The sequence below is a fragment of the Armigeres subalbatus genome, chromosome 3 (genome assembly GCF_024139115.2).
Source record: "Armigeres subalbatus isolate Guangzhou_Male chromosome 3, GZ_Asu_2, whole genome shotgun sequence".
NCBI classification, from domain to species: domain Eukaryota; kingdom Metazoa; phylum Arthropoda; class Insecta; order Diptera; family Culicidae; genus Armigeres; species Armigeres subalbatus.
In genome coordinates this window covers 214369335-214393207 of record NC_085141.1, presented here as the reverse complement: position 1 = coordinate 214393207, position 23873 = coordinate 214369335, and the positions used below count along the sequence as shown (strand labels likewise).

The 23873-nt window shown below is 38.3% G+C and overlaps 1 protein-coding gene across 5 annotated transcripts in view; it reads left to right on the top strand.

The window, feature by feature from the left end:
• LOC134219428 (optomotor-blind protein) overlaps positions 1–23873 on the top strand; it is a 428474-nt gene that overhangs the window by 21827 nt on the left and 382774 nt on the right. For 3 of the 5 annotated variants that reach the window (XR_009981559.1, XM_062698161.1, XM_062698159.1), the window contains exon 1: positions 2–3117. Coding sequence is in view for 4 of the 5 variants with exons in the window: in XM_062698161.1 (XP_062554145.1) it covers positions 2573–3117 (545 nt within the window). In the remaining variant the exon portion in view is untranslated. Of the gene's footprint in view, position 1; positions 3118–23873 lie in introns of those variants that run through there. The other 2 variants (XM_062698157.1, XM_062698160.1) reach the window with 2 other exon arrangements.

Below are 23873 nucleotides of genomic sequence, written 5' to 3'. Positions count from 1 at the left end.
AAGAACTTAGTCGATATCGTCGAACAATAAATTTTCCTGGAAGAAGAAATTCCCGTTCGTTTAGCAGAAAGTGGAGTGTTGTAATAGAAGAAGCAGTGGTGAAGATATAGACAAAAAATCAATAAAGCCCGAAATTGTTTTCGGACAAATTCAGCTCAACTGAAGCGAAAAACTCACATACATTTTTTTCCCTGCTGTTTGCTTGTCGGCTGTTTTGGGAAGCATGATAGCCCGCAGAAAGAGCGAATAGGAAGGGAAAATCGTCCCGATGGTGGTGAAGAAGACAAAGTAACGAAGCGATATCCTTACGCACGCACGGAGAGAAAAATCACAGCTTCGAGTGTAATAATGAATTTGGTAAATTTTACGCCAATCTGCGGGTGTGGGTAATGCTACTAGTGCTTCTGCTGCTGCTGCTGCCAAAGTCCACAACTCCCACCCAGAAGCGCCGACGGTCGATTGTGGGTGGCAGTGGGCAGAAAATCAACGTTGTGGAGGTGGTGAAATGTAAGTGTCGATTCCACCACTGTATCGCACCACAGCCAGTCAGCCAGCACCTACTCTCTGTGATGGTTTTCCGGCGAAAGGAAGGGGGATTGCAGAGAAGATGAGCCGCTAGTGCGAATGTGCCCCACTCGTCGTCGTGGTGAGAGTGTAAAAAATCCTCTAATAACTTTATATGCGAGGCATAGAGGAACCGCAAGTGGAAATGTTGTCACAGGGACAAATCGGGCACAGATACTAAACCAAGCACCGACACATGTGCACTGCAAAGACTGTGAGACTGACAAAGACGAAGCGCCAAACAAAAGTGTCTCTATTGCGCATAAATTGTAAGCATATTTCTCGTCGCTCGGTTTATTTTTTGCAACTATCATAGCGTAAACGGAAGCCTGCGTCGGTGTTGGTGCGGCGAGATTATATCAAATTACATTTCACTAGAAACGGTGTGAGTGTGTCAACCGCGAACGCAACACCACACGGGAGAATAAATAAGAGCATCAGCGCCTAGAAAAGAGTGTCCCAAAACACGCACACACCTGCAGTTGCACAACTTGTACAAGAGGGGGAGAGATCGAAAGAATAATAAACAACGGCGTCAAAAGAAAATAAATAACTGCTTGAATGCACACATACAAGGCAATGCCTCGAAGCGAATCGAAGAAGAAGCGCTAGCAAAAGTACTCGAGAGCAGAGAGGCTGAAAGAAAAAAAAAACACCAAGCTTTGATAATCCGAATCACCCCCTTTCCGACCTACAACCCACTGTTCACACCACACACTAATCCAACGACACCAGAAAGGTTGTCTTCATAGCACAGCAGATCTTCGAGACCGGTTTTTGTCCTCTTCTTGGCGACGACAAATTCGCACAAGACTTTTTGCTTCTAATCCCCCCGATGTTAGTGTACCGATTGGCTGCGACACACCAATCCGCGACGATTATCACACAAAATAGAGGGAGTGGCCTGACCGTTCCGAGCCCCGCGTCCGAGAGTGTGTAAGTGCGAGTGCGAGCGAGAGGCTAGAGGGGTGCGGCCGACACCAGCTCAACACGAAAGGTGTGATTACAGACACCAAAAACCAGACACCAAGCGCTTAGTTTGTCGCAGCAGCGGTAACCAGTTCATACACGGCCGGCGTGAAGTTAGCATCGTTGTTGTTGTTGTAGTTTTTGTTTCGTTTTTTTCTCTCGCTCTCGTGTGATTCTCGCAGCCTCCCCCGCGCCGTGAGCGTACCCACCAGCCATCACCACTAGCATCAGCCCCCCGCTGCCCCATTGTCGTGCATGAAATCACTGTGCTGTGTGCCGTTTTGAATGTGGGTGTGCGAGAGTGTCACGGTAATTCACGGCACGGCACGCACTTTTTACGACTTTCGCCGCGCGCGCGTTTCTGCGGTAGCTTCAGCGGTCAGGTTCCGGTGGCATAGCTCCCATTAGCCCTACGGTGCTGCCCGACTCGCGCGTGTTCCCAACCATCATAAACCATCATCCGCGGCGGTTCCAAAAAGTGGCGCTTCGAAATTTCGCGGAAAACAGGATAAACCAACAGAAGCCGATGAAAAGCCGTCTAGCAGTGACCCCGGTGCTTGAGTGTTACGTGAGTACGCGTTGAATCGATCCGGTCCTACCGCGGGGGCTTTTACATGACACGACGGTGTTTAGCTAAAACGCGAACAGTGATTAATTATTAATTGGTCCTGATTAAAATACTACCAGTGGCCGACGCTAATGCTTTCTGGTCCAGTTCCAGAGGAAAAACGACCCCACGCAGTGTGAGTGACGGAAGAGATACGAATTATCATGCATAAATTATTGATAGAAATTGATCGCCGTGAACGTACAGTGCAGTTACATTGAGAAAAGGGGAAAATAGTTACTACAGAGTGGTTACAAATTGCGCAATTGAAAAACGAAAACGGAAAATTGAAACAGTGCACTATAAATAGTGAATTGAGAAAGTGAATTAGAATTATCGGTGAACAAATAGAAAACTGCCGACGCTAAACGGAAGTGAGGAGGCCACAGTACGACGACAACAGACGCGGTGCGACCTCTCGGTGATGTTGTAATGAGATACGACGGTCAAGAATTACTTCAATCTGACGAATTCAGTAGGCCGGCGAAGGGAATGGCCTATCATCCATTCCTGCAGCTACCGAGACCCACTGACTTCAGCGTGTCCTCGCTGTTGACTGCGGGCTCTCCGCCCCAAGGACAGAACTCGCCCAGTGCCAGCGCTAGTGCGGTAGCAGCTGCCGCCAGTGCCGCCGCCACTGCCAACTCGCCGTACTTTCCGGCCGCAGCGCTGGCGGCCCTATCGGGTGCTCCCGGAGCACCGCCGCCGCATCTCTATCCGGGCGCACTGCTGCCAAAGTTACCTCCTCACCATCCGCACGCGCACCATCCGCTGGGGGCCGCTTACACGACGGCCGAAGACGTTGTGCTGGCCGCCGTAGCCGCCCACCAGCACCATCCGGCGATGCGGCCACTGCGCGCCCTACAGCCGGAGGACGATGGTGTCGTCGACGACCCCAAGGTTACCCTGGAGGGCAAGGAACTGTGGGAAAAGTTCCACAAGCTGGGCACGGAAATGGTCATCACCAAAAGTGGCAGGTGAGTGAAGTTTGCTGTTTGCTGTGTTCTTTTTTTCTGGATTCTGCAGTGCTCGGAAGTGTGCACAAGTCGATGTGTAACTGTGCGCTCTGTTTTAGATGCCGTCGGCATTGCTGATAATGTGACGGAAGGAGAATTTTGAAAACGTTTGGTGGGGATTTGTGAAAAATATAATTTTATAATGATAATAACAGTGAACAATATTTAGAGTAACTTTTAAAGTTCAGTAACATATTCTACAAACATAACAAATTTTGTTATTCGTTAGTAAAATTAATTCGTACCATTAAAAAAAAACTTTTTATATATTTTCATTATTGGAAATATTTTGATATTTATATGCTTTTAATGGGATATTTTTAAGTTTTCATCTCGAACATTAACTGCCACTATATACATTTTTACATTTTATTTATTTTGCTGCTCAGATATTTCAAATAAGTTTCACCATCTGTGAAACTCATTCTTTTCACCCAAAGAGTGAGTTAAAGTTGTTGTCCGGATATGTATACTCAGTTCAGTTGGGCATTTTTTGATTTTTTATGCCAGATTTGCACATCCGAGTGCTCGGTTCATGACTTTCTGCTGATATCTCAGCCGAAAAAGTAATTTGTTTACTGCGGCACTCAAAAGAGCCGCTGTACTCATACCTTCAGTCAGCCGATATTTCAGCAAACGAACTTTAACCGAGATTTGCACAGCCAAGATCGGTGGAAATGTTTAAGTGAGGCCGTTACAAATATTTAATTAACATTTTGTCCTACTGGTCTCTGATAGGTCAAGGGGGGGGGGGGTCGATAATAAAAAATAAAATATCAAAATGAGAAAATTTAAAAAAAACTCCTCGGATTTGTCAAAGAATGTTTTGAAAATCCTCAAAATTATTCGAATCTCATTTTGTTGCCCCTCAAAATATATTTTTTTGGCAAAAAATCCGAGGGGGGGGGGACAAAATAGTTTTTAAATATTTGTATCGGCCTGAGTGGAAAAAAATATTTGTTATGCTCTGAAAATATAAATCCGTGTGATGAAAACGACAAATTTCGGAGAATTTTTTTTGGTCTCCCAGCCATTGATATCACAACGCTGATATAATTTGAAAAGTTTCAATAATTTGTAATGGGCTTAGTTTTATGCTCATGAAACATAATCTTGTTCAAACAAAAACAAAAATTTCTTATTGTTGGTCACAATCTGGAAACCTATCACGACCTGTAAAACTTTCAAACTGCACAGTAACAATATATTTTGTAACTGATTCTGTTATTTCTCATTTCTATTATTACAAAATATGTTATTTTTGTTTATAAAATAAAAAAGAAAATGTTACAACTTGTGTAATTTTTTATATCAATTTAGATATTTTAAGAACATCCTGCAGCAAGTTTGTAACAAATTTTGTAATAGAAATATAGAATAACAAAATAAAATGATGTTGCTTTAAATTTGACATGACGGGATAACAAGTTTCTTTTTTTCATGTTCCAAGCGTTGTCGTCATAACTTCATGATGAAACGACCAATTTGGCCCATTTTTAGCAAGCACATTATTTCCAATGCAAATGTCAACCACGCTCGACTTTCAAACACTTTCTGTACATCTTGATGTAGAGAAAGATAAAAGCTTGTATTTCACGCATTCCCTTCATTTTATGTATCTGTTTCAGAAAGTCTATTTATATTGTGTTCTTGTGACAAATCGGGACTGATTTGCGATTTGGGCGTAACTTATTTTGTAAACAAACATTGTTCCATGGATTCCGGAGAATGCAAGCGTTTTTATCCCAAACTAATTCCCTTATCTGGTAGAGGAAAGCTTAATCTGTCGGATCCATACCGTGGTTTTCTCATGAAATGCTTGCTTTAGCAGGAATTCACCTTTCAATGTTTGTTTACAAAATAAGTTACGCCCAAATCGCAAATCGGTCCCCAAATGTTGGACTTAAAGAACGGTGCTGAACTGTCTCACAGGCGTCTGTTTTAACAGATTGAACAAACGAGTGAATAATGGAGCGCTTAAGTAATTCCAAAAGTATAATCGTTCCTTAAGCATCTTGGTAATGCAGACCCCTTTCGATTTTAACAACACGTTCGGGACATTTATGTTGCCAAAATCAAATGGTTATGGTTTTCTCATGATATTTCACATTTCTTCACTTATTGTGCCACTAGACCCACTGTGACAATTTTTGCCGCGAATTATGATGAAACACTGAACGGTTTCGGGGTCCAACCATTTTTTTAAAAAGAATTTTAAAATTTGTGCGTTTTCCTTGTAAAAAAAAGTTGTTCACGCGATTTTATAACGATTCTTTTTTCCTATCGCTTTAGGGCACTAACCTGTTTTTACAAGGACTATGAGATTTACAATGAGAAATATAAAAAATAAAAAAATAAGAGAAATATAAAAATTTGTGTTGCCAAAATTAAATGTTGCCAAAACCGAATGTTGCAAAAATCGAATGGTGTCTGAACAGTAATATCTCGTTTTTATCACCCCCTGGTGAATTTTGGAGTGATGAAACTGGAAATGTGACAAAATCGTATATTTTTCTTTTTGGTAGTGAAAATTATGGACGATAAGTCGTTATTTCTTATCGTAACTCAGAAATAATAATTAATAAACAACTGTTGGTTGAAGATATTTTACAAAAAAAAAATGTTTGTTGTTTGTAGTAATATTTACAAAAACAGAAGGGAATTTTTTTTTGTTCAATTTTCAAAGCTCTAAATCGGGTCAAAAGCGTGATAAAATCGGATTACCGCGGAGGCACCACTGAAAAACTGACGTATCCTTAGTATATTTTCGTTATATATCTCTATATTTTTTTCGATCAGGAAACTTTCTAAACTAGTTTGTGGAATGAACACAATTGTCAAAGTGATTTTCAATTCATCAAAAAGCTTAATTTCAGTTCAAACAGAGAGCTACGACCAACAAAAATATAAGGTTATTATTATGGATTATCTAAATTGAAATTCATGGAAAATTAATGAATTCCAAGCGTTCATCAAAAAATGTGAGGGGCATTTCTATATTTTATTTCAGATCGTTTATTTTTTTTCTCAAATTTGATCACTATAAAAACACAAGGTTTTTTATTTCATATTTGCAATCGCCTTACAACAATCGCCTTTAGAGGGAGATCCCCCAGTGCCGGATACATAAGCCATTTAACGAAAAACTCTATATCTATAATGTTTACTTGTATACCATAAACACATAATGTATTTCTCGCGTGATTTTTGAAAACGTCGTAAGTCCAAAAGAGAGGCTCTCTTTGTTTACTTTCTCTTTCGGTTATTACAAAGCCAAACTAACATTTACATTGGATTTTCCAGTACCGATCGGAAGAAAATAGCTTTGTCTAGTGTGCTGAGGTGAAAATATTGCAACAAATTTTAAACTAGCGTTGATATTAGCAAAAGAGAGCGTAATGAAAGAGAGTCTCTCATTTGGACTTACGACGTTTTCAAAAATCACGCGAGATTTAATGTATTTTGATGATAAATTTAGGTGAAAATTGTCATGGTTCAGACCTTTTTCAATATTTGAAATATGGCTTATATTGAGCTTTTCCACATTATCAGAACAGAATGCATTCAATTGATTTTAATATTGTTTATGCAAACCTTTTGAAATAAGACGAAACATCCAAGTTCTGAACAATTTTGTTCAATTTCAAATGTTGTTCAAAGTATACAACATGAGGATCCGATATTCTATGCAGGAAAAGGATTTTTTAAAAGCTCCATTTTGTTTTACATAAGATGTTGTAGGGACTTGTGCAAGCGTCGTTTAGAGATGTGTGCGGTATTGGGAGGTGTCCGGCGCTGGAAGATCTCCCCCTATTATATGTTCTTGCAATGGAATGTTACCTACCCAAACAAAGCTTGAGATCTTGATTGATAACTTGTTTTGATGCTGTGAAATCGTCAATTTTGATTAGGTTTATATCTTTTTGATCGGGAAGCTTGATCCAGGGATGAGAAAAACAAATTTAAAACAAAAATCATCCTCGAGGATGAGCAGAACTCACTAGCGATCATACTTTTAAATTATCATTTGAACTCAAATCGCCAACGAATAAGAATCGTTTGAAAACCGTAACTTGATGTATTTACCGATACATTTTTAACAATTTTTTTGTTACGCCATCAAATAATGATTTCAGACAAAAGATTCAACTGGGCTTTATTGTGAATTTAGTGTGAATTAGTTTAATATTAATATTGTTCATATTTGACTGACAATTCTGTGTTTAGTTTATTATCGTTTGATTTAATAATTTGAGAAGTTATCGTCGGCGCCTACTGTTCTCATCTAAAAAAATCTCAATTGAAAAATGTAATCGTTGAGAGACGAGCTCGGTGGTCTAGTGGCTACCGCTTCTGCCTTATAAGCAGGGTTCAATTTCAGGCTCATCCCTTTCCTACTTTGTATTTCTATCTTAGTTCTTTCTGTGTTTCACGTTCTACCAAAACGATTCCTGCTGTTATAACCTCCCACACAATCCCAAAACCTCCCGTGGCACCTATGAGAGGTCGTAGAGTTCTCTGCATCTTTCTTAAGTAGGTGTCCAACTAACCATCCTTCCCCTTCCTCAGCATTCGCAAGGACGTGGCCAGAACAGATCTCGACTATTGGAGAGTGCATTGCTTCCATCTAAGAGATAGTGATTAGTCCCAAATCAATATCTGTGGTAACGGATGAAAGTGATGCTACTCTCATACAATAGTCTTGGCTTGTACCACCTACGAATTTGTGCGAATTGCTCAATGCTAATGCTAATGCTAATGCTAATTGAAAAATGCAATCGTTGAGAATGATTCGGCACAACACTGACCTGGTTTGCTTTTGTCCTAATATGATAATTCGTTTTTTTCTTAACTATCATTAATTTTTGGGCTTATTTGCCGTGAAGCTTTATGGAGCCGGAATCATGTTTTTCAATATATTTTTTATGATTCTTATACACTAATGTTTCGGGATTGTATCCAAAAGAGAATAAAAAAATCTTTCACTAATCATCTCATTTCCGATATGTAGCATATCGCAAACTGTCATGATAACGAACTGATTCGGGGGCTATACCCCATGATAAATTTGTTTTTTAAAAGCTCCAAATGCGGAGGCAGAGGTTCTGTTTTACACTGTTATGCGAAAAAAACTGATTCCCAACACAAGAAGACGGAGAACAATGCGTTTTATCATCATCGGTGGGGGCTGTCTTTCCGGTTTTGTTTTTTTTTCACACTTGTATACAACTTTGATTAACTTTTTTCCACGGTGTGTAATGATTCCAAACCTCTGTTTATATTGTTATTCCTTATCTATTGAGAGCGATTTCTGCAAACCCGAGGTCTGCAGGTCGAGGTTAGGGAATACAATTATACAGTAGACAAGGAAGGAATGTTAGGGTTTCTAATTAATTTCAATGTTGATGTTCACATAGTTGACATCATTGGTGATATTTCACATCTATAAAGGGACAAACATTTTTTTGGGAGACAACAACAAGAGAAAGACATTCTTGAGAGACTAGTTTATTTGTGGACGCAGCAGCGCCCGTGGCGAGTGTATTTTTTTAAATATAAAATAAAATTTTCAACGTCTGTTGTCTGTGATTTTTTCATCAAATGCTGTATCTGGTTGTCTAAGGTTGTCCCTGGTTTTGATTTCTGCATCTGATTGTAAAAAAGAATTGAAGTGTTAAATATTTTATTTTTTGTGAGAATTTCTCCGCGTGCTGCGTCTGGTTAGCTAGTCACCGGACAGACAAACAGGGCTATTATATTTATTATATTTATGATTACGACATCAAAAGGGATGGGTGGACAACGATTACAGTCTAACATCAGCAATTTCAAAAATTGGTGGACAAGCGACATGTATTCGAGATCAAGACCCGCCAACACTTGGAAAATAGGCCTTGGCAACATTTCTCGGACCCGGAGATATTTAGTAAGCGCAGATCTGGGGCTAATCTGCTTCTCGCACGCCCACACGATGTGGTCAATGTCCTGATAATGATAATATGCACCTCAAACACAAAGATTGCCTTCTGATATCCCACTCGATAAAGATGTGCATTTATATTGGACGACACATGGTTCGGATGAAGTCTTGTCCCAAATTCAACTTTTTGAACCATTGCCGCTTCGAGATAATTTGGTTTCGGTATTATAGATTTTTATTGAAATTAATAAATTCCATTTCCTAATAAAAATAGTGTTTATGTGCTCCCACTGAATTTACCCAATCGCAATTTACAGCAAAAAACATAAATATTTTTATAATACCCAATGCCAAGCTATTTGCGTCGCATGGTTATTTGAATTGATTGTTTGAGAATCATATACGACAAAAGTCCTGTCGAAATAGATTTTTTGTTTTAGGAATTTTCCCGACTTGTGCGGGCAAAACGCTTGTCGCACAATAAGCAATTGTTGTCATTTAAAGCAACAACAGAGTTGGCTATAAGATAATTGAAAACCGATCAATGACACAATCATGGTACTCAATTTTGCACTCACCGCATTAAAACAAGGGCGACACTTTATAGGTCCTATATTGCGATGGGAGAAGTTTAGTTTAGCGCCATCTGTTAATTTCCGAGCGGCAGATTTTGCTTGATAATTGATTTATTTGGATTCCATCTCGTGAAGAAAATTTCGTTTCCAAGTTCACCAGAAGTTCTGCGAATGTTATTTCAATGTTCGATCTTCAAGGAATGGAAAGCTGAAATGAATCAACACAATCAAACTGCCACGTCTGGAACGTACACACTTTTTCGCTACGACAGTGCCCCAATTTGAAAATTGGAAAATTTTAAATATTTAAAGTGGATTTATCAAATCGGTGCGACCCAATACATTATTCATGAAATCCTCTCAAATAGTTCTTAAACCTCCAAGAAAATCCGGCTAAATCGCCGAGTATGGGTTTTGAACATGTGAGTTTTTTAAACAAACAAATCAATTGCGATAAAACTAGATGTCAATTTAAAACCCTTATATTCCTCGATTTGAACAAAATTAGCTTTCTCGTTCGCAATAATATTTCCTTTGTAGTGAAGGGTGGTCCAAAATGCGCTACAGTTACCTGTCCAAAATATGTTCATTTCTGCGATGCATACTAAAAGGGTGGAACATTAAATTTTTTTTCGTACAACAAACTTTTTATAGAAGCCGAATTGTTCCAGGATTGAAATTATTTATAAAAGTTCGAATGGTATTTGTGCCTAGCCTGATGAAATATTTGTCCTGTCGCATATTTATATTTCCGAAAAAAATACGCTTCGTAGAGAAAAATAATCAACTCCTATATTTCTTTTTCCACATATTTAAGAGAATTAAATGAAGTCAAAGCAACATGTTTTGAACGACGGTACTTAAAATATATGTTTTTAAACTTGTTGTTTGGAGGCATCTGCGTGACTTCAAAAATGATCCAAAATACGACTCTATTTATTCCAACTGTCTAAAGAAAAATGATCGTATAAATAAAAAAATTGATTCAATATCTTGATTAAAATCTACAGATAAAACATTTTCTTGCCACGGTTTCGTGAGATGGTTGAAGTTTATTTATTTACACTTAAAAAATATTTCATGTCAAAGCATATTAGATGAGTTCCAAAGCTTTCTACCTCTTGAATGTCAAATTCAATAGAAATCACGCGGCCATTATGGAACGCAAAATACTGGATTGAATTTGAGAACGATAGACCATTGCGTTCAAAAGTGATTAAGAAAATTGTGGTCGAACCAAGAAGGTTTAATTCTGGACTAAATACGAGAAAGGCAGTATCACGTCTTGGAGAATTAATTTAAGTTTATTTTTTCCAACGGTCCGGATAAAGGATAACTGTCCAATAATGTGTTCAGAATTAGAAGGAATTGACTTGTTCGATTTATTTCGGAAGATTCTTGAATCTCTGGAACAGCTGTAAATGACCTATGAGCAAACCCAAATTTCAGATATTAGAGTTTCCTAATTTCCCATTTTTCCTTTTTTTCACATTTAATTACATTCCCATTTTAACCGCATAAGAAAGGCGTGGTTGCACTACCACTCAATAAAATATTTCAGTCTGTAGCAACGAGAGAACTGCAAGAAGTTAGACGAAGAAAATATAGTTTAAAATGTCATTTAATTTTAAAAAAATTACGTTTTTACGTCTTTCAAAAGTTTTTTGTAATTTTTGAATAAGTGTTCAAATATTTAGCTGAGTACATTACGTTGAATTTCGGTTCTATATTTTTATTACTTTTGCCGCGCTGACAAGTGTTCCGCGAAACGTCCCGCATTTCTGCTTTTTAACGATAATGGCCTTCAAAATACAAAATTGTGTATAATGGAATGCATTTGAATAAAACGATCATGTGGATTATAATCAGAGATGTGAGAGTAGTAGCCTTGATTGTGAAAAAATCCATGTATCCTCGAACAGCTTTTTTTTATTCATTTAATTAATTATTTAATTATATTAAAATATTAAACTAATTAATAGAGTTCAGTACACAGACCATAATCAGAGCATCAATTACCTAAGTAGATTTGGCAGCTGCCCGTATGGGCGAAATATCTTTTTGGCGAAATAATGGTAATGAATACTGTTTCGCAAGCCCGTTCAACATTACGAATAAGTATCTTCCTACTTTCCAGCTTCTACTGCTCGAGGAATCACAGTAGTGGAATCAATATTTGTCCCATCTGCTGGCGTAGTCATATATCTGCGTACAACCTGTTAGGAAAGATGCAAACTGCCCATAAAAGCATAGGGACAGTTATAGATAGGAAATGAAGCAAATATGGAATAGTTATACTTACAGCGGCAGTAAAGAACATATTTAAAATGAGTACTGAAATACTCCACAAGAGCAGTTCAACTGCAAAAAAGTGGGTATTTTGGCATCAATAAATAAGATTTTGAGAAAGTATCGCGCAGCGTGCTTACTCGCAATACCCTTGCTAATACATTTACAGCTCTTTCAAACATCTGAAAACAGAAATTCATATCTGCATAATCGTGAGATGGTAAAATAAAATGGTACGAAAAACAGGAAAAATAACATGGTTTGTATGAATTACATTTTGAAGATATTTTTATGGCAGCTGTTTGCGTAATTTCACAATGTATGGTAATTTTGCTAAACGAGTAGTAAATAGTACCAATTTTCGAATAATTTTCCAGTTTACAAAAATGTGCTGTATTTATTTTTCAAATCGTGCACTGGGGTCGCTTTTTACGCGTATTAAGCTGTTTCTGGCTTGAGGATTTATCAACTCATCGAGTTGACCACACGAAAAATTCCAGAAAACATCAAAGAATAATGAGGTTTTAAAAAAATGTAAATTGAAGAACAACGAGAAATTGACACTATCCTTCCGCGTAAAAAGCTACCCCAGCTTTAGAGGAGGGCTTCCCTGAAACATATAAATCGTTATAATTCACCAAAAAGATTTTTTTTTTCAAAGTTGCGACGTAGCAGGAGCCTTCCCCTACTGGAGTTGGTTTGCATGAGAGTGCTATCAGATTCGGCGAATCGACGTTTGAATCTTTGTTTACAAAAGCAGATAAGTTGTTTTGAAAATTTGGTATTGAGTTGTTCTGGCACATATACACTAACAGATTCTTGCGTTTGAGCCAACATTCATCTTCAATGAACTCAATAATGGTAAGGTCACACTAACGCTTATCACATCAGAATGAAATCAATCTGGGGACGGGGAAAATCATGATGTAGTCCATAGCAGAGAACACCTCAGGCACTTGTCACGAGTTTGTGAGGAATTTCTTTTTTGAAACGTGGGGTCAGGTTCGTCTTTTTTTTTTTTTTTTTTTTTAACTAATTTTATTTGCTAATTTTCTAATACATGCATTCATCTCTTAGACTAGGTGTTCCGTGTTTTCTTAACACTATCATCCTTATTTGCTATGTTACGCTTTTAGTTATTATTAATACATTTCAATTGCCTCTGGCAGTTAGAATTTTTCCTCTGGTTGAATTGAACCATGTAGGAATTACAATGTTTTCAACTTAAACTAAACTTAACCTATTTTATACTAAAGGTACAGGAGTTAATCGTTGCAATAGAAGATTGCAACGATTTTATCTAAAATTGGAAATTATTTTGTTGGACATTTGTTGCAATGTCTCAATATTAGAAATTCTATGAAGTTCATTGGTACTATACCACGGAGGCAACTTCAGAATCATTTTCAAAATTTTATTTTGAATCCTCTGGAGTGCCTTCTTTCTGGTATTGCAGCAACTAGCCCATATTGGCACAGCATACAACATGGCAGGTCTAAAAATTTGTTTGTAAATCAAAAGTTTGTTCTTAAGACAAAGTTTTGATTTTCTGTTTATAAGTGGATATAGGCACTTAACATATTTGTTACATTTGGCTTGAAGGCCTTCAATGTGATTTTTAAAAGTTAATTTTTGATCTAGCAGAAGTCCTAAATATTTAGCTTCGCTAGACCAATTAATTGGAACCCCATTCATAGTGACAATATGTCTGCTAGAAGGTTTCAAATAAGAAGCTCTCGGCTTATGTGGGAAAATTATAAGCTGAGTTTTGGAAGCATTCGAAATTTTCCATTTTGCAAGTAAGTGGAGAAAATATCCAAACTTTTTGCAATCTACTACAAATGACACGAAGGCTTCGCCCTTTGGCTGAAAGGCCCGTGTCATCTGCAAACAAAGATTTTTGACACCCTGGTGGTAAATCAGGTAAGTCAGAAGTAAATATGTTATACAATATGGGCCCCAGTATGCTGCCTTGGGGGACACCAGCCCTTACAGGTAATCTATCAGATTTAGTATTCTGATAGTTTACCTGCAACGAGCGATCTGATAAATAATTTTGGATCAGTTTAATGATGTACAGAGGAAAATTAAAATTCATCAATTTTACAATCAAACCTTCATGCCAAACACTGTCAAATGCTTTCTCTATATCAAGAAGAGCAACTCCAGTCGAATATCCTTCAGATTTGTTGAGCCGAATTAAGTTCGTAACTCTTAATAACTGATGAGTGGTTGAATGCCCATGGCGAAAACCAAATTGCTCATCAGCAAAATTGAATTGTCGTTAATATGAACCATCATTCTATTTAAAATAATCTTTTCAAACAGTTTGCTTATTGAAGAAAGCAAACTGATTGGGCGATACTAGAAGCCTCAGCTGGATTTTTGTCCGGCTTCAAAATTGGAACAACTTTGGCGTTTTTCCATTTATCTGGAAAGTATGCCAATTGAAAACATTTGTTAAATAAATTAACCAAAAAGGATAAAGAGCTCTCAGGAAGTTTTTTGATAAGTATGTAGAAAATACCATCATCACCCAGGGCTTTCATATTTTTAAATTTTCTAGTAGTAGATCTCACTTCATCCAAATTGGTTCCCAATGAAGGGTCAAAACATTCTCTTGATTGAGAATGTCTTCGAAGCTCCGTGTAACCTGATCCTCAATTGGACTAGTGAGACCTAGACTAAAATTATGGGCACTCTCGAACTGCTGAGCAAGTTTTTGAGCCTTTTCGCCATTTGTTAATAAAATTTTATTTCCCTCTTTAAGCGCTGGAATTGGCTTTTGAGGTTTTTAAGAATTTTTGTTAATTTCCAAAAGGGTTTCGAACTGGGATCCAATTTCGAGACATTATTCTCAAAGTTGGTATTTCTCAGAATAGCGAAACGTTTTTAATTTCATTTTGCAAATCTCGCCAAATAACTTTCAACGCGGGATCGCGAGTTCTTTAGTATTGCCTTCTTCTCACATTTTTAAGACGGATCAGTAGCTGAAGATCGTCGTCAATAATAATGGAGTTGAATTTAATTTCACATTTCGGAATTGCAATGCCTCTGGCTTCGACAATTAAATTTGTCAAAGATACGAGAGCATTATCAATATCACTTTTGGTATCGAGAGGAATATCAACATCAAAATTCCTATCGATATACGTTTTATATAAATCCCAATCAGCCCTATGATAATTGAAAGTAGAGCTGATTGGATTATAAATGGCTTCTTGTGAGATTTCAAATGTCACAGGAAGGTGATCAGAGTCAAAGTCAGCATGAGTTACCAATTGGCCACACAGCTGACTTGAATCCGTTAAAACTAAATCAATTGTAGAAGGATTTCGACTGGAAGAAAAACAAGTTGGTCCATTGGGATATTGAATAGTATAATATCCCGCAGAACAATCTTCAAATAAAATTTTACCATTGGAATTGCTTTGAGCATTATTCCATGAACGGTGTTTGGCATTGAAGTCACCAATTACGAAGAATTTTGATTTGTTGCGAGTCAGAATTTGAAGATCAGCTTTCAACAAATTCTTTTGCTGCCCATTGCATTGAAAAGGCAAGTAGGCTGCAATGAAGGAAAATTGTCCAAAATTTGTTTCAACAGAAACTCCCAAGGTTTCAAAAAACTTTGGTTTCAAACGAAGAAAATAATTTATGTTTGATACGTCTATTAATGACAATGGCGACCCCACCACAGGCGCTGTCAAGACGATCATTTCTGTAGATAAAATAGTTTGGATCTCTTTTAATGGAGAGTCCTGGTTTTAAATACGTTTCAGTTATAATGGCAATATGCACATTATGAACTTTTAGGAAGTTGAATAATTCATCTTCCTTACCCTTTAGAGAGCGGGCATTCCAATTTAGAACTTTCACACAATTATTTGGATCCATTGAAACGGAGTCCGATAACAATTTTTTGTGTGTACTTTATACCAACCTGAACAGCTTCAGGAATGGTATTTGCTTTGAACATTGCATCAATCATGTGATGCAATTGTTCAGTTAAAAATCAAAATCGGAAGCAGTCATGCTACCTGAATCGGCAACATGACCATTATTTTCCGTTGGGACATGGGTATAAACCTCATTTTGAGAAGAGAAATTTTGTCTACCAGCAGCGATGTTTGCATACGTAGGTACATTGGAAAAATTGGAATTTACTGAAGTGCTTGCTACCCGTTGACGAGCGGCAAAATTTGTTTGTGAATTGTGGTGGGTATGAATTGCTCGACCGGTAACCGGTTTCGAAATTTGAGCGTTTGAAAATTTCTACCCGTCGAATCTGGGATCCGATTGGAATTTCCTGTCATCAATTTTGCACGGGAATTCAAAACTTTGCGTGAAGGGCATTCCCAGAAATTGGATTTATGATTGCCCCACAGTTTGCGCACTTAAATTTATTGGAATCTTCTCTCACAGGACATGCGTCCTTGGCGTGAGAGGTTCCACCACAAATCATGCATTTAGCATCCATGTGACAATGTTTGGTTCCATGACCCCACTTTTGGCACTTACGGCACTGGGTAGCGTTTTGAAGTTTCCCCAGGCCTGCGGAAATGTTCCCATGTAACACGGACATGAGACATAATACAGGCCTTTTCCAAACTTTTCATATTATTTAGTTCACTTTTGTTAAAATGAACTAAATAAAATTCTTGAGAAATGCCCTCTGGGAAGTACCAGAGTGGGATTTCTTTTCATCTTAATTACTTGGACTGGTGAAAATCCAAGTAATTGAGAAATTTCAATTTAATCTCATCCAGTGATTTGTCATCACTGGGGAGACCTTTCAAGACGACTTTGAACAATCGCTCAGTTTTGTCGTCGTATGTGAAGAATTTATGGCGCTTCTCAGTTAAATAGTGAAGAAGACGTTTGCGATCGTCAAAGGATCCCGGCAAAACGCGGCAGTCACCCTTCCTAGCAATCTGAAATGAAACCTTGATCCCCTGAAGGTTACTCAAAATCTCATTCCGGAAGCCAGAAAACTCGGCAACAGATACCACAATTGGCGGAATCCTTTGCTTTTTCGCATGAATCGAATCACCTGGGCTAGAGGTAGATTCGATTTGCTCAATTTCATCATTAATCAAATCGAACTGATTGCTCAGTTCGATTGGAGAAGAATTATTTCCGATATTAGAGTTAGAAGGAATATCTGAATTCTCCAGCTTCCTTCTATTTTTTCCGCGCTTGGGCAGGACGGTCTTGAAACCTTGTTTCTTTGAAGGAAGTGGAGAATTCAGAGACTCCCCTTCCTCTTGTTTTGTTAATACTCATTGCTGAGCGTGGAGACGTGACCTTCTAAGAGGTTTTTCCCAGAACGGTGTCCCTGCAGGATTACCACCGCTTGTCGGAATTTTACTTCCGCAAACGGGTCCAACGTAAAACGAAGGCACGGGTCCTTGCAAAGATCGTATCGGGATCAGTGGGTACAAATAGCGCTAAGAAGCACCGTTGAAATTAAAATAGCTTCGGGTAGTATTAAAAACTTCCTTCCGCAAAGAGAGAAAGAACCGCACAGCACGAAAGCACGATGCGGTCTGTCAGGTTCGTCTTGATTAAGGACATGATGAAGCAATAGGATAGAGATAGGAACGGTGAGGAGTTCGTATTACCAGTTTAGCGATTGCTATAAGAGAATAGGACGGTAATAACGCCAGTTTCATGGACAATCAGGCACTTTAATTTTTTTAGAACGAAAACATGTTTTGCTACTTTGTTTTGGTTTATTATGTTGTAGAAAAATGAACCCTTTTTACTGATTGGCATCTGTCGATGTAAAACGACGCATAAAGCGAACTGTTTGAACAAATATGCACATTTTCTTTCCCTACCTGATTACATTATCACAATGTTCAAAACTTTATTTTGGATATTTTGTCGAGAAGACATTCAGTCGTAAGGACGTTTAGTCGTTACGCTTCATATTTGACGTTTCTTTTGTCTTTTATTTCCAACCAAAAGTTCACGTTATTACTCAACAAAAAATAAATTTCGATCAAACGGCCATTCGACTGAATATCCTTTCGACTAAATATCATTCGATGAAACGTCATTTGACCAAATGGTCATCATTTTTGCGATGACACTAATAAGAACTTCGTATTTAGTAAATAGCAACAAAATACGAAGTTCTTAGTAGTGTTGCCGCTTATTTGTATGTGGAATTCCTTCCATCACCATCAATGTTTAATTTACGAATTTTTTGGTTTCTCAACCCATTTTTCAAATATAATATTGAGTTTCCATTTATTTTATTATGATTGATAGCAATATTAAATTAGGAATCTATTCTTTATCATGTGGCCGAAAGACATTTCGCCGAATAACATTTGATCGAAAGGACATAGCGTCGAAGGTTCATTAGGTCAATTGTCCGTTTGATCAAAATTAAGTTTTCATTAAGCATCTACGAAGTATGGTTGGAAGTGAATTTTATACTAAACTGATTATTGTGTAAATATTAAGTGAAAGAAAGAGTATCCATGAGAAGAACTATTTGAACATGAAGAAGAATCCATGTTGCGATCTACTGTTGACGATATGTCCGTCCGACCAAATTTTCATTCGACTAAATGTCCTTTCGACGAAATTGTGTGTCCTCATATCATCGGAAAGGGACCAGCCGAACATGATAGATAAAATGGTACTTACGTGTCGTCCGTAACTGATCGAGGGAAAAACTGATTGCTTTGTCCAGCATGTTGTAAGTCATGGCCTGCTTGTGCTTAATTCAAATTATGCCGCGTTGGCGCGGTTGCGTATGGCGTACCACGAAAGCCGTAAGGTCGATAAGGTAGATACCACCTATATATGTTATGCATACTACACACTGCCAACCAAGATTTTAAATAACTATAAGTTCATGGCACACAGAAATGTCATTCAACCAAACGTCATTCTACTAAATGTCATTTGACGAAATTTCCCGTCAAAGTGCCATTTTGAATAAAGTATTACAAAAATTCTTTGGTATTGATTCTACGGCAATGAATTATTGGCAGTGGCTGATTTTCTACTCGCCGCTATCACATCCCGGCGCTATAGTATATGCGCAAAATAGCCAGCATGAGTTAACCGCCAGAAATTTGTACGGCGAAAGACATCTAACGCAAGTTTTCTCAAAATTAGGAATTTTTCATGAAAAACTATTTAGTACCGGTTATGAAGGATGGTGTCCGCTACTACGCCTACCAAATATTTTTTCGATTAAGGTGCTTAATTTCGAGTAATCGAACCGTAGATGCCTTTCGCCATACTGATTTCAGAAAGTTAACTCCTTCTGTGCCGCTGTAAGTACGCTCAAAGCAGGCGATTCATTATCATGAATGTGATAATTTACAGAAAATGAATGGCTTTTTAACTTTTATACAATTGTAAAAAAATAATTTCGCATCTGAAAAAATGTGTCTGCTCTTATCATAAGACGATTTTGTGCTATTCCATTTAATTCCACCGCACCTCAACAATAAGGCCATTGTCAGTGATTCGTACTGGACTAATTTCTGTGCCTCGGTAGCCTGAGTTCACGTTCTTATCGAATGATTCACCTACATACGTCCACGAGCTCACTCATGTCTTTTGGTGCATTCTTTTCTCAGAAGAGATGAACTTGGAACAATTTAAATGTTTGTTTGATCTCTTATTTTCCGATACACTGAGCCATGGACATCCTTCCGAGAGGCCTAAGGAGTGAAAAGTTATCAGATTTTTCTTTACCCTGATTTATTTGAGCGGCTTATTTTTACACTGCGGTGAACCATCACCATCTAGAGCATTATTATGCATTTTTTGAAGCGGAAATATCGGCAGATTACAGTCAAGATTCGGCATCAAACATTAAGTGTGATGCTACGGTGCTTTATTCATTCGAGCAACTGCATCCACAATCCATTTCTATTCCTTCGCCACGTTTTGCGTACTTGTAAATCGCTCAAAATAAGTAGTAACTATCCAATATGGTTGCCATCGTTTGTACCTTACAGTCCTGTAGTCTGTCGCACTCAAATTCACCTCACCATTAGAAGCCAGTCAGAAACTACTACATAAAATCCTGCCATTTGGCTTTTCAGTTTCATAGTCTGGCTAGTATTGGATTTATGGCTCCCCACATCTAGAGAAACAGGGAAAGGAACACGTTTGAAACGAGCATTTATTTTATTGGTTCGGTAGCATGTGATGTAGTATGTATGCGTTTGGCCAGTGCGGTCACACAACTTGTTGGTAGCAGTCGCAAATCTATAAAATCATGCCAAAAACACTCACAAGCTACCGCGCTTCCCGACACCCGGTTAGTGGCACCAAGTGTTCTGTGAGCCGAAAAGTAAAACCCCTAATTAACCGACTTAATGACGCAGTTAACCACCGTCAAACTATGCTTTATCCTTCGAGAATCGTTGAAGAGAATTGGGTTCTATGCTTATTCTAATCTTATGTATACCTACTTTTATTTGACTTTACTCAACGTAAGGTAAACACGATCTTTAAGTTGGTTTACACATCATTAAAACCCTATTCTAAAAAAAAATAAGATTTTTAAGATTGTTAAGTCTACTGCATACTGAAAATACTCCAAATGATACATAAGAAAAACACAAACTTAGTTTAAATGATTCAATGATTGAAATTTACAACAGCCAGTTTGTGTATTTTTCAAGTCCGCACCCAAAAATAACTGCACCCGAATGTTGACTGTTGCCGTCAGAGAGACAATAATGTCAAATCTCGCGCCGCAAATATGAACGATCGTGTCCGGAAATGAATTAAATTAGCAAAGCTGTATAGATAGTTACCTACCCAGGGCTGGTGCTGATGATCGACAGTGACGACGACGACCGAACCTAACCTCGAATCTAAAAACACAAACGTGATGCACGTCCATTGGTGCGGAATATGTTAGTTTAAAGTTGGAGATATGATTTTATTTGTGCATTTAATGGGACCGACGACTTGCTTCTCGAAAGCCAAACAAACTCTGGCCGTCTCCTCGTCTGGTGGATCGGATGGGAACGCAGGAGCGGGCAGGCGACAATCTGTTGGCTAATTTCTGTAAAAACCGAGCTGCTACCGCGCTGCAACCGACTGTCTGTAGGCTTGGGAGCGGTGAATGTCACTAAATTTAAGTGCCGCGAAGCGTGGCGGGAATTGGAATGTAGGAACCGGCACCGAGTTAGTGGCGATGATTTTCCCATAGAGACAAAATGACTAAATACACTAATGTGAACTTGGTCAAGCACAGGGTATTGTTAGTGATAGGTAATAGCACTAATGTTCACCGCCACATTTCGAGATTGCAACCGAGTTAATCGCATAGAGCAACTTTCTGATATGAACTTTCTCAGACCGAGGCGAGCCATGCTGGGGTTTATAGTCTCGTGCATAAAGGTAGAAAAAAATCTTAGACAGTTGGGATTCTGCAATGAGGATTTTGAAATCTGGCGTTGCTGCAGTGGTAGTAAATTCAATATTAAATGACAATTAAGGCATTCTTGATTACAAACCTTATGCATCATTCTTCAAACAGTTCTGTATTACAATTTACAACCTAGCAAAATCTGTTTAAAATCTTGGCAATTGCAAATCCGAAACAGTTCAACACAACCATTGTACTAAAATCTGTCATTTTATTATTATTTTAGTACGGTGTTTGCATAAAAAGCTTACATTTCTTGTATTAAAATTTTTGTAGAATTGTATATGACAATATTTTATAAAAAAAATTGGGTTCAATATGCTTCCTCCGGCAATCATGTCACAGGTTTCTAATCGTTTCCAATTCAACAGCAGACCACCTTTGAAGCAGTTTCGCGACCGGAACGAAACTTCTATGCCATTTCCTGATCGTCCTTTCGAAGGTTTTCCGCGGCACAAACCCATCTAACAATGTACAATATCGCCGGGCAGAGCATCTGAAAGTTTGGGTAACACATTATGGTTATCCTTATAAAAAAAATCACCAGAGGCAACCGAAAATGACATTGTCGATCTGACCAAGCAATGTTTACAAGTGGATGATGTTGTAGCGAAGTCGCAAATACAATTAACGACGTTATTGTTCATCTCCTTCAAGGTGGGTGTAAGTCAAGAATGGAAATAAAACCGCTGGACCCTTAAGTTTGACCTCCGGAAATTAAATTTCGAGAGTTTGTTGACACCAGTGTTCGACATGTTTGGTAGCTGAGTACGAGAATCGATCCTGGTGCATCGATTAGTCTAGAAGTTCCTCATCAGCCAGCATCAGCATTAGAGCAGATCCAGCAATAACAGCCATCACTGCGATCATCTCAGACACTTCAACCTCGGTTGCAGGACCGAATCGATAGCTTGTTTTCCACTGAAAGTGTACTACCAGAACGTTCGTGGTTCGAGAATGAAAACGAATACTCTGCTTCTGTCGTTACTCGATTGCGATCTTGTCAGGGTTGTTCACGTTAATCAAATTCTTGACATAGTTGTTCTGAAACACTTCTACTAGCAATCTCCGCAGAGGCGGCGTCGTACTAGTGGCTGCCAAATCGGCGAATTTGGTGGATTGTTATTGCTTTGAACAAGCTACGGTGCGCATTATTTTGCCTCAATTCTTGCTCGACGTAAGCTGCATCTACATTCGCCCAAATAGGTGCCTGATATCTACACGAAGCACGCAGATTCTATTATTTTAGTCACTGAATAATGTCGATCCCTGCGACGTTATCGTTTGTCTCGGAGATTATAATCTACCGAATCTAATCTGGCTTTTCGATGATAAAGTTAACGGATACCTGCCTATCAATGCGTCAACTGAGCAGGAGCTTGCCTTTTCTTAATCCTTATTATTCTTCGGATTGCATCAGAGTAATGATCTTCTCAACTTCTTGACTTGGTATTCGCAAGTGATCCATGTATCATAGATCTCTTCGACTCTCCATCTGCTCTTCTGAAACTTGACCCTCATCACAAGCGATTAGCTTAAACCATCATCGTCCGTTCTCGTGATGAAATTAATGTGCCTACATCTAGCGTTGACTAGGACTTCAACAGATGTGATTATTGGACTGGACTGAACTGGTTATGAATCACTACTCAATCGATGATTCTGTTACCGTGTTCTATCGCACCATCGAACAGATCATCCGAGAAAACGTGCCGGTCAAAATTTGCCAACCATATTAGCTTAGACTTTATGGTTGACTGACTACACATATCTATGGTTACTACCTCCCTGATTGACCTGAATAAGTGGAATTGCACAAAGAATCAACTGAATGTTTGACTGGAATTGTTCAAGCATTCTCAGTGTGCAAGTTCCAGTGACTCAAATTTTAAATGATCAATAATGGAGTTGTTTAGCCTATTAGAGAAGTGTTGGCGGGCCTTGATCTCGAATACATGTCCCTGGTCCACCAATTTGTGAAAGATGCTGATGTAAGATTGTGATCTTAGTCTGCACACCCCCTTCTCTGTCGTACCCCATATCGAATGTCTTCCTCTTTTTGTCCATTTCAATGTCTGTCGTTAACCCCTTTCGTATGTCTTCCTCTCATTGTTGTCTCCCAAAAAAATGTTTGTCCCGTTACAGATGTGAAACATCGCCAAGAATGTCAACTATGTGAACATCAGCATCATAATTACTTAAGCACCCTAAATTTCCTTCCTTTCCTACTATATTATTGTATTCCCTAACCTCGACCAAACCGCGAGTCTTTCGGTTCCCCAAAACTAACATTAGGTATAAGATTTAAGAAATGAATTGTTAAACTTGATTTCGGCTCCGTAACGCTTCACGGCAATTGAGCCTCCAAAATAAACGAAAGATTAAAAAAAAAAAATGGAGTTGTTTCTGGATTCACGCGATGTGACTGGGTGTGGGTCATTTACCATAGAATCATTTTGCATAACGCCATTTGGCATAAGGTCATTTTGCATAAAAGCCATTTGGCATAACG